We start from the raw sequence: 16,987 nt of genomic DNA, 5'->3' as shown, positions 1-16,987 counted from the left end.
GAACAGTGCGAGCTGTCGTCGACGTCGTGTTCCGAGAGAGTTTCGACTACAGTCTACAGTGCAGTTACGCAATCGGAAGGTTTCGCTCGACTAGCAATGCCAGCGCACATGATTTCGGAGATTTTTTCGCGTCGTAATAACTTTAAATCAAACCCTGAATTGCTGACTATATTTTATCCCCAAATCTTTATTCATCGTAAGGTGAAATTCTCTACGCCGCTAATCTCACCACTGTAAGTTGAACGAGCTACAATAAAAGAAAAGAAAAGCGAAGCCTAATACGTAAGTCGCCTAATCATGCAGTCCGTACCGATTGTTGTAAGTCATTGATTGGCCGTCGTCGTACGCACGGAGCACGTTTCAGATAGTTAATCAAGTTCGCCGCAGAGCATGAATACAAACTCCTTGCTAATATTTTCTGTGTATACATTTGACATACGTTTGAAATCAACCTCATACAGCCAAAATTTTTAGTTTCGACACTGCTAGAAGTTCCGGTTTGTTTCGGATTAAGGTTCAGCCGGAGTCGGCATTGAGTGTGCGGGTAATTGACAAGTTTAGACAACACAATTTTCCACAGTAGTCATTTCTGAACTCTTCGCGATCCACTGCGATTTGACGTAATTTAATTTTGGAGTATATTTAAAGAAAGAAAAGGCAAGACATTAAAACTTTATTTCCATATGGTTTAGAAAATTAACAGATCGGCGAACTTGCTCTTGTGAATCGGCGTTACGGCTTAACGTGTGAATGAACTCAAGTACTAGCTCTCGAAAAACTTGATATATAATTAAAATGTCGCGTCATGCCAGATGCAGTGTATCTCGATGCTTGTGTAGTCGTACCTAAGAAGACACCGTGACGAAAGGCAGCACGATGTTAGCGGCTGCGTCCTCGGCCAAATGAGACTCTTCACTGCATTCTTGCACGGTCACTTAGGGAGCATTCGTTTTTTACCGGGAGGTGGGGGGGGGGGGTCGATGGAACTTGAGCGACAAATGAAATGTAAAAGGCGACCCCCCCTCAAAATCAAATTTCCAAAATTCGACCCCCTCCCCAAATTCATCAATTGTAAAATGTGACCCCCCCCCCAAAAAAAAAAAAAAATCATCAGATTTGATCCATTAACCCTTCGCACCCTATGGCCCTGATTGTGTATGATTATGTATGGAGGACCAAGCAACATTTCAGTGAAATTCCGAAGTCAATGTTTTTCCATAATTCCATACAAACCTTTATAAAATTTGACCCCCTTCCAATCATTGATTGTAAAATTTGACCCCCCTAAAACCGGTTTTGTAAAAGTCACCCTTCCTGATTTCCACCGACGTCCCCCTCCCTTTAAAAAACGAATGCTCCCTTAACAAAATCTGACCGTAATTCTTGATTGTTGTTGTAGTATGAGCCACGGTCGGACTTTTTAAAAAAAATGCACGTAGTACGTCCGCCCACGCATGTTTCAGTCAGGTCTTTTTTCTGGTTGGCTTTTGTAGCCCTAGCTTGCATTTTCGACGATACTGAGCGCGAGTGCCAGCTTAGTTTGCTCATGAACGTAAAAAATGGTCTGCTGGACATCAGAAACGTTTGCCCATGCATCGTACTGGCCACACTCACACCATGGACGTACGAAAAGACGTCTATGCTCACAGTGATTGTGTACCGGTGATCTGCGATCTACACTTCCTGCGATCTACACTTCCTCTCATGAATAATAAATTAGATTTACGCAAATATTGCAACAACACTGCCCATTTCATGTATTGGAGTCTGATAAACACGAAAATGTGATGTATTATTAAAGAAAGATCGCAGACAGGTTATGCGTGGTGAACGTCTTGTCCGTGTTTTAATGTTTCCAACGTTGTGAAGCAGAAGAATGAACGGCAATAATAAAATTCGTTGGAAAAGCGTAGATCGCAAAAGGAAGTATACATCGCATAGAAACAGTAGATCGCAGGGTTGCCTGCGAACTAAGCTTCCTGCGATCAATACTGGCTGCCATTGTGGTGATGCCTGTGAATCGGATGTTGCAAGGTTTGTGGCATCGACAATAGATCCAGGATAACCGTATTAAGTAATTGAACGGTAAAAATAAAATGCGTTGGCGAAACGTAGATCAAAAAGTGAGAAGTATAGACCGCAAGGAAGTATAGATCGCTGCGAGCTATACTGTGGCATCGATCAACGATCCCGGGCATTGTTTTAATATGATTTAGGATTAAATCGAATTTGTAAATTAACGATAATCATAAAATGAGTTTGAGAAGAGTAGATCGCATAAGGAAGTATAGATCGCAGGGGAAGTATACATCGCAGAGTTAGCTGCGAGTTCTACTTCCTCAGCTGCGATCAACACTGGCTGCCTCTGTGGTGATGCCTGTGAATTGTACATTGCGAAGTTTGTAGCATCGACAATACATTCCAGACGATTGTTTTGCGTGAGTAATTAGTATTCAATCGAATTCATAAATTGAACGTAATAATAAAATGCGCTGGAGAAGAATAGATCGTAAGGGAAGTATAGATCGCAAGGAAGTATAGATCGCAGAGGTAGCTGCGAACTAAGTTTCCTGCGATCAACACTAGCTGCCATTGTGGTGATGCCAGTGAATCGTATGTTGCGAGGTTTATGGCATCGATAATCGATCTGCAAAAATTGTTTTTGTATGATTTAGAATGAACTTGAATTTATAAATTGAACAAAATCATTAAAATGCGTAGGAAAAGCGTAGATGGTTGAGTATAGATTGCAGGGGAAGTAGAGATCGCAGAGTTAGCTGCAAGCTATACTTCCGGCAATCAACACTGGCTGATGCCAGTGAATCGTATGTTGTGAGGTTTATGGCATCGATAATCGATTCTGGATATTGTTTGTGTGTGAGAAATTAGTATTAAACTGAATTAATAAATTGAACAGTGATAATAAAATGCATTGCAGAAGTATAGATTGCAAGGAAGTATGGATCGCAGAGTTACCTGCGAGCTATACTTCCTGCGTTCAACACCGGCTGCCATTGTGGTGATGCCAGTGAATCGTATGTTGCGAGGTTTGTGGCATCGATCACCGATCCCGGATAATTTTGTTAGTATGATTTAGTATTAAATCGAATTTATAAATTGAACGGTAATAATAAAATGCGTTTGAGAAGCGTAGATCGCAAAGAAAGTATAGATCGCAGTCACCTGCGTCTACGATTATGATACCTCCACGATGAAACCGACACTGCCTTTGGATAGGCCAACTTCATTTATTAAAGTTAGATGTTACAACATTCGCGTTAGGTATCGAGATGTGGCAGTAAGCTTAGCTATTCTTCTGTGAACCAAAAGAACAGATCTGCTGTAAAGTTGTAAAATTTGTTGTAGTTGCGTAGATAGCAAGGGAAGTATTGATCGCAGGTGTGTTTGAGAGAAAACCATGCGATCTACCCTACTATATCTTTGTAATAATTTGATCTATATTTGTAGGCCTACCGATGGAATGATTATTTTATTTATTTCATTTATTAAAGGCTAGGTGTATCGATTATGCTTAAATCTAAAATTTGTAAGGAAATTATTTATTTCATCATGAATTTCTTACGTTCACATCGCAAGTAATTACAACCATCTCACCATGGTTTAACACCAAATATACACATTATAAAACATGAATATTAATAATACCGAAGTAATACACAATACCACAAGTACGAAACATTAAAACACACAACTCCTTAGAATTGTGGAGCTACCTTAAGCTTCCTTTATTTTACTCAGACAGTAGTATAGAGTTTATGGCACAATGCAAGGAAGTGATGGCTAGATGAAAGTTTTAAATTTCCCATTTTGAAGATTTGCAGTCGTCATTACAAAATTACTAGTGCAAACAGATTACAGCGAAAACGGTGATTAGCGAAAAGCACGCAAAGTTTGGTGAGTTTGTAGTTTGATCCTAATTACGCTCGCGCTCGCTGTAAGGATGAAATATAAATCAACTGAAGGCCTCCATTACATCATGCACCGTAAACAGACCCAATGTACGCAAATCTGCACTGCGACCTGTATTTTAACAGCAATCGTGGAGCGTAGATCGCAAGTTACATATACCCGTATATTTTTGCATAATTAATATGAATATTCATGAAGGAAGTGTAGATCGCAGGTAGAGTAGATCGCAGATCACCGGCAGAGTTCAGAACGATCAGCATTGCGTTTCTCACAACACATGCGCACTTTACCGCCAAAACTATATACGTAATCTCTGCATGTTTTTATCAAAGATGTCGTGGTCGGTAATCCGTGATCGTCAGAACCAAAGGAAAATAAAGGCATATGGTGTAGCTGACACTTTCCCATTTTAATAATATATTTCAGGAATTTCGTGGTTCAATGCAACCCAACACTTTTTGGCCAAAAGAAAGACCACATGTCAGTGGTCCGAAATTTGAAATAAAAAAAAAATTGCAAAAATTGACCTTTGAACCTGAGTCGCATCGTTAACGCAAATCATTTATTAGGGCCAAGAGAAATTTAAAGTTTTTTTTTCACCCTAGAAATATTGCAAAACTGATGCGGTAACGCGGGTTTTGTTCTTCTCAATTTTTTCAACCAACAGGAATGCGCAAAAAAATGAAAACATATAGGAATGCACGCAGATCTAGGAAAAGCTATGTGTATACTTGCAAAATTGAATACATTAACCCTGACATGTTTATATTAAGAGACTCCATAATCATCGGAAATCCAGAGAAACATCCGAATCACAGGCCGTGCCTTTAAAACATTGGCATAATAATAAAGAGGAAAATGTTGTGTAATTTCATTTATAAATTTGTATTTTCAATTGCCCATGATCACCACCCGATCCTCCAAAGTAGCATTAACAAAGTCCTAGTGTTTTCCGACGTTTATGTGTATGAGAAGGGGTCGTCTTGACCTTCAAACCTCCAGGTTTCAGACGACTACACCCTGAAAAACCACAGGCTACACCATACAGCTCTGTTTCGTCTCTAGCAGCTTATAGGTCAGATGTCCTAGGCTGAATTACAAAGTAGTAAACAAAACAAACAAAGTGATTAACAATGTATAGAAAGGGAAATTATATACAACAAAAAGAAATAATAAAAAAAACAGACAAAAAACGAACAAACAACAAACATACAGACTAAAAATCATGAGAAAATATGCATCATCAATCAATCTACCTTGTCATTATTAGAGAGTATGGGACATGGCGATTAAAGGCAGCATACTTTTCAGTCAGTTTTTCGTTTCCTGTTCACGTGTTTGTTGTTACACTCATTTATTCTGTTCCCTTGTTCATATGTTCTCTTTCAGATAATCTGTTTGCTTGCTTGTCGTTCAGCCTGAGGCCCTGAACGTATTGTCACAATTCCAAATTCACACAAAAGTTTCAATGTCACACGATTTGACATTGTCAACATTATTTCATCTACATTCAGAATAATTATTGATTGGCCTATGCTATGTTGTAATTGATTATTATCAAACTAACCAATCTTGAATTAATGTTATTATGAATATGACTGTGTTGTTTTTGAAAATCACCTTGATATTCAAATAGTGACACAAAATTATTAGGAATATTCTTATTATTTGGGTTTGATCATGTGATTGAGTATATGTTTGGATAGTGTAATTATTTCGGACATTAATGATATAAATATTCTTCATGGAGAATCTGCTCATAAAAAATCAATGTATTACTCAGGTATCGTAGATTTAATCAAAAAAGTGAACAGGAGGCGGTCCTCCCCTGTACATACTGTGTTTTGATACTAAATCATATGATTATAGTAAAAAAGCATGAGAATTTTCATATCCTTACAACATTCATGATTACAAACTTGAATAACTATTCTTCTTCAGAATCGGCTAAAGTAAATATAAACTGTAAACTGCAAGAATGTATGCAGGAAATGACACCTTCCGAAGGTTGAAATAAGTACATGTATTAGAGCTACTTGTAGAATTCAACATTAGGGTAGATGTTTGAATTTTTTGAAAGTCAATTTAGGTATCTCAAATTAATTGAGATTAAGTGAGAACTGCGTTGTGTCATTCAAATTCCATGGTAAGAACAGTCAGTATTGCTTTAGATTATTTTCTCTCATTTCATTACATGACAGACATACCTCAAATCATGTCCGAATTTTAATGAAAATTGATAGCACTTCACTTACGGTGAATGATCTAACATACATAATTGATTAAATCACAGGTTGATGTCTCAAAGAAAAGACGGAAAATTGAAGAGCTAGACATAGGACAGTGTGAAGGATGCAAAGAAAGAGAAGCTGTACACAGCTGTATAGAGTGTGATTCAAATTTCTGTTCTTCATGCATCACTGCCCATGAAGACATGGAAACCAGCAAAAGCCACCGTGAAGTCAAACTTGACAAATACCTTGAAGAACTATCAGGAGAACTGTCAAAGCAAAGCAAAGTACACTGTAGCATTCATCCACAGAATGAAGTACATCTGTTCTGTGATTCCTGTCAAGTGTCTATCTGCCCTGACTGTATTGCCACTCACCCTGTCCCTGACCATGTCCACAGAGATCTGCAAAATGCAGCTGATCAATACAGAGAACAGCTGAAAGAAATGGTGGACAAGTTGAGGAGACATGAACAAACTGCTAAATCACATGACAGCGATGAGGCCGTCAAGGATGAACTTGAGATCTGTCAGAAGGAAGAGGAAGATAAAATTGATAAGAAGGTAAAAAAGATAATACAAAAGATTGAACGTGAGAAATCACGTCTGATCAGAACAATGAATCTAGAATTTAGTATGATCAAAGACACTACAGTGTCTGAATTTGATGAATGGGAGGACAAACACGGTAACATTTCCAAAGCATGCAATTATCTTGAATCATTGTTGCATGATGGGAATGCCGCCAGACTCCTCTCATCAAAGAAGGAAACAATGCACAACATTCATAACTTTGTACATAAGATGAATCAACTGATAAAATCTGAGTTGATCAAATTCCAACCTTCAGTTGACCCTCCTGAGCATGGAATGCTGGGATTGTTGAAGATGGATGTCAGTGCATCAATGTGTACAGTAGAGAACATGCCAACCAGACTTGTCAGGGGTGAATCTGTCAATGTCACGGTTAGAATTACTGACAGGAGAGGAAAACCAGTCATATCATACAAAGAAATCACAGCAAAGATGTGGAAAGAAGATGGGTCATGTGAAGACATAGTTGCAGTAGACAATGGAAATGGTACACACAGTCTGAGAATTGATGCAGATGTTGGTGGAAGACATGAAGTTACCGTAGAACTGGGAGACCAGCCAATACCAGGATCACCATTTGTGATTTCCATCAAGGGTTTGGTGAAGACAATAGGCAAAGGTCAGCTTAACAGGCCTACAGGGATAACCACTAATAAACATGGAGACTTTGTCACAGCAGATTGGGGTAACAATAGGATACACATAGCTGATAGGGATGGAAATTACAAATCAAGTTTCACATTTACACAATTTGAGAAGCCATTTGCACCTAAAGGAGTAGCAGTATCAGCTGATGATGAATACTTCATGTCAGATTCAGGCAACAATCAGGTAGTTGTGAGTGATGAGGATGGACAGTTACTCAGATACTTTGGACAAAATGAACTGAAATATGCCAATGGAATTGCCATCAGTCCTCTAGATGGCAGTGTGTATGTCACAGACTGGGATGGAAAGGGTGATGACACAGACAAGGAGGAGAGTCACTGTGTCAGGAAATTCACACAGCATGGTCAGTACATCAAATCCTTTGGAAAGTATGGCACCAAGCAGGGAGAATTTATTGGACCTGCATATGTGGCTATTAACAGTCAAGGAGAAGTATTTGTATCAGATATGAACAATAGCCGTGTTCAGGTGTTCAGTGCAGATTGTGAATTTTTATACTCATTTCGCAACATTAGCAGTGGTGATTCGTTAAAGTGGCAAAAGGGAATAGTGACAGGTGAAGATAGTTGTGTTTATGTCTGTGACAAAGGAAACAAACGTGTGTTAAAGTTAGACAGCAGAGGTAGATTCATATCCCGCATTGACAGTGATGAGGATGGGTTGGATTGGCCACATGGTATCACACTGACCAATGATGTTCCCTGCAGAGTGGCTGTAGTTGACCATACCAATGACTGCATTAAAGTGTTTGCACAGTAAGGGAAGCTTTAAATATGACTTCTCAGTCGAAAACAATACAAAGACTAAATTTATATTGAGTGATTTTTCAACAAGTTGATATTACTTGACATAAAACTTGTCAATTCAATACAAATAATTTAATTACACCTGGTAATATATTTAGTATTTATGATAGAAATAGTTGCACTGTTGAGATTGATTTCCTTTGAGAAACAAAATTTGATTCCCTGGTATTAGCCATTGTAATGTGACCCACATACTGGATTTAGTTATGTAAATTTGTCATACCAATATGTACACAGTATACGCTGTAAGCTACATGTTTGTATCCACTAAATATTTTTCAAGAATTGTAACTGCTTGAATCAAACTTTGCAATCATATAAATCATATTATTTTATAATTTCTTTAAAACGAATTTGATTTTAATTTTGATGAAAATTTCTTTTAAAGTTTTATTTTAGTTTTGTAATTTTGTCATACCAATATGAACACTATATGTGCATTTTTTGTATCAAGAAATATGTTTTTAAGAATTTTTACTACTCCAATCATATTTTACATTTAGAAAATCAGTTTATCCTTGTTTTTTCTAAAAACATGTGTGATTTTTAATTTTGATGAAAATTTCACTTTCCAGTATTCTCATCAATCTCCAAAGCAAAACAAGGCCAATATCTGTGCTTATTAACAATAAAGAACTTTTCCGGTTTAGCGCCCTCTATGAAAGCAAACAGGTACTTGTACTGTTTTGTACGGTTATAAGATCAATCGAACGAAACCGAAAATTTTCCGAACGTCGATTATCCGAATTGTTTGATTATCCGAACTCCATTCATATCCCAAAAACTTTAGTGTTAATTACAGTGCGTTAGGCAAGATGCATTATTTTAGTGGTGACCGTATAGTGTCGGTGTGTGCGTATCTCATTAATATTTAGTCTGTCAACAACCTTACCGTACATTTGTCTTTCTTAATTGTTTATTGTTGAATGTACATTAACGTAAAATGATTTGAGAGAGATGAGAATGATACGATCATACGAGAAAAAAATCGCTGTGACTTGACAAGATCAAACCTTAAGCACGCCAAGCGACGACGCTAAATTCTGAAGAGCTGTGAATGAAAACAGTTAATACCGCGCGCTGTCAATCAACATTGTCGGACTGACGTAAAAGTCAAGACGAAAAATAGACATTTGTAATTCGTCTTCTTTCCTGAACAGCATTAAAGAAAGGTTAATAATGTAGAGCAAAGTTTCGAGCATTTTTATGCATGATTTGTTGTGTCTATGTGCATGGTGTGTGAGTGTGCACTATGTGTGCATGAATAGAGACTTGACCTCATTATCACCCCCGGCCTCCCCAAGATAGCATATCCGAACTGACTGCATACGTAAAAGCCAGTCCCGCTAGCTGTTCGGATAACCGACGGTTATCTTTACTGAGTGATATTAAAAGTTTATTGCGTTCAAAGGCCTCTGGCCCATATACACGTTTCGGAAAAAGTATACATACAATGAGTTGAAGTCATACACAATGTAGCGACACACTATTCAGCGTGCACTGTCTTCCTCTTGGAAAAGGGTTTGAAAATAAATTTACAGAGATTGAGTAAAGTTTTCGGATGTTTGTCTGCACAAGTCTTGCGAATCTAAGAATATTCGTTTCTGTCTGAAAATACACTGGTAAGTATTCCTGTCTCAGTTCTCTACAAAACGCACATACCAAAAGAAAATGGAAGTCATCCTCAACTTGCCTAAGATTACATTATGTACAAATTCTGTTTCGTAAGTCAATGTTCTGTCTTCGCCCCTCTTCAATGGCTAATGGTAAAATTTCACAACGAAAACTAGCAAAAGCTTGAATATATTGAATATTACAGTCAAGTGAAAAGGTGTTTCTCTGGTTCTAGTAAAGTTTTGAAATAAGCGTAAGTGCGATGTTTTGGTGTTTGAGTTATTCTAAATTGCCATTGTTGTTTACACACATCTGACATTCGCGACACGAATTCCATATTCTTATCACCAATCTCCTGGAATATCCAGGGACATACCCAAAGCCATAGGAAAACAAAACATTTTTCAGGGACGTAGCCCAGGTGTGCCTGCCCATATCCAGTCTATACAACATTAAGTATGCTTGTTTTGGTGTTCTGTCACCTGGCATTTCAAGTAACTTCAGCCAGTATTTTACACACTGTCATCCTGTCACTTGTTAAAACGATTATAGGCAAGCTTCCACATTCACCAATTATTGCCTAACTAGTTGTGTTACTTGGAACACACATTAATCTTGTACACCATCTTCTCTGGATTTTTTTCCAGACAGTCATAAACCTGATATCCCAAAAACTTAGCAAATAACACAAAATTGGTGTGATCATTGCATCGAAAAATTTAAAATGACATCTCTTAGGGAAATTTCAAATCCTATCAGAAGCTTTCAAAATAAAATTCATAGCTTTACTGGCTTGGTCTGCTAAATTTGCAACTGCTTTGGACCATGAATTCCTGTAAACCTAAGTGCTTATAATATGAAACTACTTCTATTTCAGTATTGCAGAAAACCCGGCGTTCATGACGAGACCAGTGACCCCCCTTGCGAAATTGTTTTATCAAGATTTACTTTCATATTTCATTTGTAACAAAATTTAAAGAGAACATTTACAAGTTGTTGTAGATTTCTGACTGAGTCTGCAAACATAACAATATCATCAGCGGAAAGAAGACAAAAATATCATACAATTCCTGTATACCCATATGACCTGCATTTTCTAACATGGTATTTAGTTCTTCAATGAAAAAAGAGAATAACAACGGGCTTAGAATGCTGCCCTGGCGCACACCATTAGGAAAGTTAAAATATTGAGAAATATCATTTCGTGATCGGACACAAGCTTTTACACTGTTGTACATAGAGAGAAGTATCGTGTACATTTTCCCTTTCACACCAAGAGACATTAGCTTGTATAATAATAATGTATGGTTTATCCGTTCAAAAGCTTTTGAGAAATCAATGAAACTAGCCACGTCTTACACTCAAATATTTCTGAATAGTTGCACGCAAAATAAAAATGTTATCGATTGTGCTGTGTCCCTTGCGGAATCCCGCTTGACAATCGGATACAGTGTTCATTGAATCTGACCATCTTGCAAGTCTAGCATTAAGGATATGATAGAAGTAAAAATTTTACCAAGTACGTTTAACAAGGATATACCTCTATACAGTGTCTTCATTCGGGGTTCGAACCCACAACATACGGCATCCACTCACCTAGCGGAGAAGCAACACACAGAACCGCTCGGCCAAATCCCTCTCCTCTATAGTTACTTACATCGTCTCTTTGTCCTTTTGTAAACAATGGAACTACAATAGCGCGAGACCATTCAGTAGGAAAACTGCCAGAATCAAAAATATAATTGAATAACTCAACCAGAAGTGGTAAAACCACGTCTGCCGAAAAACGACAAAATTCACCAGGAATCCCGTCTGGACCTGGTGATTTTCCAGGTTTTAGACTTTGCAGACTACGAATTACTTCATCTTCTTTAATGCGGGAATTCATACAAATATCGAAGTCTGTATTTGGCTGATCATGAATGATAAAGTTATCGACAGTTTCTCTCACAGAATTTAAAAACTCAAAATCGTAATCGTCGCTTACATTACCAGTGTTATTACATTCTCTATACAAGTTTTTAAAATGCTGATACCACGTGTCGATGGCAATATTGTTATGAATGGTGCTTTTCCGGTTCATAACAACCTTCAAAACATCCCAGAACTCCTTGGAGCCTTTCAGGAGGCTGTTTGGTACTCTCTCTTACTATCTCTACAGGTATCTTTGAAAACCCTTTTTGCAATTTTATACTCTGTGATGTTTTCCTCAGTACAATTACGTCGAAAAATACTTAACTTCTTATACATAACTGTTTTCATTGCCCTGCAAGATTTTCCGAACCACGGTGGCTGTTTCTCAGTGCAATGGGTTTTACTCTTTGTGTTCAGTTAACAATACAAATCAGCGCCTGCTATCTTAAGAGCTTCGTTCAAATGTGAAATAGCAGCACCTGTGTTCGGAAATGAGGCTCTCGCCAGCTCTAGTAGATTTTTGACATCACTTGAAGCAAGATTCTGCTGAAAACTTTGTTTTACTTTTTCTGCCCACCTGTACCGACCTGACTTGTTTGCATTACAATTCGTCCTATCAGCTTTGTTTTGTAAATTAACACCTGAAGGGACAATACCCAGATGACTGATAAGTGGGAAATGATCTGATTCGGGCCTTGCAAGTACATTGAAATAACTAATATGACCAAATAATTCTGAGGATGCCAACAGATAGTCAACGACACTACCACCATTAACTGTTACACATATCATGTTCCCTTCTTTGTCATCTGAAAGTCTCCCATTCACAATATGTAAATCGAATTTTTTACACATAGACAGGAGTGTCCTGCCAGCCTCATTGACAACTTTGTCCTTTGAATTCCTTGGTAAATTAAAACAGTCGGAAATGTACTCAGAATCTTCTAATGGAAGATAATCAATTGAATCGTAAGAAATGAAATCTCTCTCGTCCTGTTCAGGCATTAAAGTCGCCGATGAGAACTAGAAGTGAATCGGAAAAAGTACTGTACAAATGTCGGTCAAAAGCCGGTCAAGTTTATTGTTCATGAGTTTGGTGTCGCAAATCAGAGTTTCTAGTTTTTGCAGGATATCTGCGATATCTTCCTTTGATGCTGGCTGAGTATCGTTGCTTCGTAATGTTTGAAGTCCCGGGTTTCGTTCAACATCTCCACTAATTACCAGTAAAAAACGCAAGACATACCTTGACTGCAAGCGACACCTGGCCAGTAACTCATGTTGGACAGTAGCTATGCTAAGCTAACACTAGAGGGCGTAATTCCCTGACCTTCGGATAATAGCAACACTATGCCAAACAATGATATCAAAACCAAGTCACTTTATTGAAAATTAGCGGATAATGAATGGTATGCAGTCAAAGGTCAAATTGTTCAAAAATGGGATGAGAATCTAAGTCTCAATGACAGTTATATTCAGTAGTCTTAATTCAACAGGAATTGTTAGCAATTCAGCAAATTATTTAAATTAGAAGATTTTCCGGAGAGGTCTAGTTACAGGCAGCGGCAAAAAACCTTCAATTTAATCGATGGGAAATGCCTTTTTAGTGGCCAAGAAGAAACACTTGAACACATCTTATTTGAGTGTAAATATGTAAAAGAAATCTGGGAGAAATGTATTTCTTTCTTTGTCAGAAAATACAACTTTGATAAAAATATCAATATCAAAAGATTAGCAATTGCAGGAATCGAAAATGATAATAACTCAACATCTGACATTATTTATTGTATTACTTCCTCTGTAAAATACACAGTATGGAACATTCAAAATTTAGTTACTCTTGATGGCATTAAAGTTTCCCTTCAATCCTATTTTATGCAATTAAAATGTTATCTTTCCTCGTGGATGAACACATTATATGTCACTTATAAGATGATGAACAAAACTGAGGATTTCATCGCAAGGTTTTCAAGCCTTGTAACACTTGAAGGAGAAGAACGCATATTGAATGCATTCATATGATGATCTTAGAAATTAAACAGCAAATTATTTTTTGTTTCGTTTTTTTTGTTTCAGACAAGACGCATCGTAATTCTGATGAATTCACAGTTATGTAGATTTGTTTTATTTGCAACTATGTTGAAATAAATTTATCTTTACAAAAAAAAAAGAAAAAAAAGAAAACCAACAACGATCTGCCAGCAGTGTATAGGGTGTCAGTTACACAGTCGTTCTTCAAAAGACGGCATCGTTCGATTCTCCTTTTTTGAGACTGTGGAGTTTTGGTTTTAAAGTTTGTGTACTAGGCCAATTTATCAGTGAACCGACTAATTTTGGGTAATTTTTCGTTTTTTGAAATCTTTGAATATTGCCAGCTCCTCAAGTGATGGGAGTTCAGAAGGGAAAATATCTGATATATGCATATCAGAGACTATTTTCCCTCGGACAATGTGTGCTGATTTCGGCCGCCATGGTCATCAGGTCAAAAATAGCAGTTTGCCGAGGTAATTCAACGGACCTCCATGATATTTAGAACAAAAGAACATCGATTGCACTTGGCCTCTAACAATGATTTAATCCATATATAGGGAAAGTCAAGGTCGGAGGTGAAATATGTGCATATAACTATAGGTAAGCGGACGAGTAGGAGGCGGTTTACGGAATTTAACGGTACAGTTTGCCGTAAAACTCCGAGGCCCGCAGGGCCGAGGAGTTTTACTTGCAAACTGTACCGTTAAATTCCGTAAACCGCCGACTACGAGTTCGCTTAGCGTGTTATACCACGAATTTGCCGAGTTTTACAGCCTTGTTTGCACGCCGAAAGTTTGTATGTGTAATTTTAGTGCAGTGCAAGTTTAAACGTTGGCAGGAAAACATTGACGCGTTTTGACACTTTGTTGAACGAAAGTATAAAAAAATAACCCATAATTGGATAAAACAAAGTTGACATGTGTTGCTATTGTAGTGAAATGACGTGGTTGAGCACCTTGTTTGATTTGAATTTTATCAATAAAGTTTGATTGGTTGGTTGGTTGGTTGGTTGGTTGGTTGGTTGAATGAAGTGAACAGGTGTTTGCAAATCCACGTTGCAGGCACGCTTTGCTCATTTGCGCCAAAACGTTTGAGCAGCATACATACAATTGCGGAGTCGCTCTACATATTTCGATATGGCAGAACCAGGAAACAGAGTTCATCCTATCGCAGATTGATATCGATGATAAGGAAGATTTTCAACTCACTGAAGTGCAGAAAGAGTTTCGCTTTCATCCTCCAGTCGATCAAAAAACTGGAGCATTACCAGAAATCACGTATTCCGGACAACACTGCAAAAATGAACCGTTGGTGTAACAACATGGAATGAATGGATGGCTTAGAGAAATGTTTTCTCTGAAAATGAAGCTAGTCGCACAGGTAAGCCTGCAGATATGTACCACCCTTGACTGAATGAATACAAGCACAGGAACTCAATTACTGGCTTTCTAAATTTGTAATTGAAGCAAGACGGCAGAATGGTAACCGCTACCCTCCAGATTCCCTGAAACAGCCGTGTTGTTCGATAGCACGTCATCTTCGAGATAGTGCAACCGTCCTGACTTGAACTTTATGGACAAAACAATGGCACATTTCTTGGATTGAGAAACACTTTAGACGGCGTCATGAAAGAACTTTCGCGCGAAGGTATTGGTACAGTGAAAAAACAAGCCCAGCCGTACACTATTGAAACAAGAGAAAAACTGTGGCAGCATTCCTTTGATACTTCGACTGCACTTGGTTTAAGTTATGCGGTGTACTTCTACATGTGCAAGATATTTGGGTTACGCGCGGCTGATGAACATTCAGGTTTAACTGTGGATCAATTATCTTTCCAGGACGACCATATCGGTGAATATGTGGTCTTTCACGGTAAACCTACAAAAACTTATCAAGGTGGATTATATCGCAAGCCTGGTCAGCAGTTCAAGACCATCAAACATTACGCTCAACCAGAAAATCCTCGTTGTGTTGTGAAATTGTTTCAGACCTATTTGTCGTATATTCCAAAGAAAGGGCCATTCTATAGACGACCTCTTGCTAAAGCAACGGAGGGGAAAGTGAAATTCTCTCAGATTGGAGTTCATACACTGCGAAAATACTGCCAAGAAATGACAACCAAAGCAGGAATTGATGGCTACTTCACTGGACATTCTGGAAAGGCAAGTAATGTATGCGTTCTATTGAAATGTTTAACTGAGTAGATATTTGCTGACAAAATGTTTTACAATTTCTAATATTTAAAATGTGTATGCTGACAGGTCACAACAGGCGACGAGTCTTTATCGTCAAGAGTTTGACGAGCAGTTGATAACTGAACGAACTGGACACAGAAGTTCAGCGGTTAGAAGTTACAAACGCACCAATGAAGAACAAGTGAAAGCAGTATCCGATGCTCTTGAACCCCCCAAGCCAAAGAGGAAAAAAAAAATCCTGTCATTCCGGTGCCGACCGCCACAATCGGAAATCCAAGCTGCACCGCCACGTCAGAGAAAGTCACTCCTGCAACTGAAATTGCAAGTACAAACAAAACAATATGTCCAGACCACAATGAGTGCGGTACTGCGTGTTTGCCTGTAAATGTAACTATTACCAAAGGGGACAGAAAACTTCACATTCAGTTTTGACAAGTGACTTTAAAATCGTAATTTTCACCTTCCAATGATTGGGATAACAGTAACTTTACGACATAGTGATATTTGCAATCGATACCATTATTTCATTCACGGTGACTTATAATTGATTTTGAGATGTACTTGAGAAATTTATTCATCTGATGCTTCTTCGTTGAAAGTTTCTTAGCTCTGTATATTGATGGTGAAATACATTTCATTTGGTCAATATGTCGCTTTTAGTGTTTGTTGACCCGTCATCACGTGACATTCTTTTGTTTAAAAGTGTTAGATTTACTAATAAATCGGACAGTTTTGAAAAAAAGAACTGTCCGATTTACCAGTAAATCGGACACTTTTAAACAAAAGAATTTGTAAATTGGACACTTTTTAAACAAAAGAAAGCCAGGTGGTAATTATAAAATATTCGGTTATGGAAATTAGAAACCAAGGTTGAACAATGGGCACGAGGCGGAGAGTGGTATAACATTTCATATATTTGCATGTAGCTGTTATGATTAGCCACAAATAGGTATGGACTGTAGATGGTGAATGCAGTGCAATGCGATGACTTTCACATTGAATTTTTT

The 16,987-nt window shown here is 37.9% G+C and overlaps 1 protein-coding gene across 1 annotated transcript in view; it reads left to right on the top strand.

Moving 5' to 3' along the window:
- The window catches only part of LOC139133830 (tripartite motif-containing protein 3-like), a 46,108-nt gene extending 36,688 nt beyond the window's left edge, over positions 1-9,420 (top strand). The window contains exon 6 of the mRNA XM_070700594.1: positions 6,224-9,420. Coding sequence (XP_070556695.1) covers positions 6,224-8,182 — 1,959 coding nt within the window. The 3' untranslated portion in view covers positions 8,183-9,420. The remainder of the gene's footprint in view (positions 1-6,223) is intronic.
- Positions 9,421-16,987: the final 7,567 nt, after the last annotated feature.

Source organism: Ptychodera flava, chromosome 5 (assembly GCF_041260155.1).
Source record: "Ptychodera flava strain L36383 chromosome 5, AS_Pfla_20210202, whole genome shotgun sequence".
Lineage (NCBI taxonomy): Eukaryota > Metazoa > Hemichordata > Enteropneusta > Ptychoderidae > Ptychodera > Ptychodera flava.
This window is presented reverse-complemented; position numbering and strand designations above follow the sequence as displayed.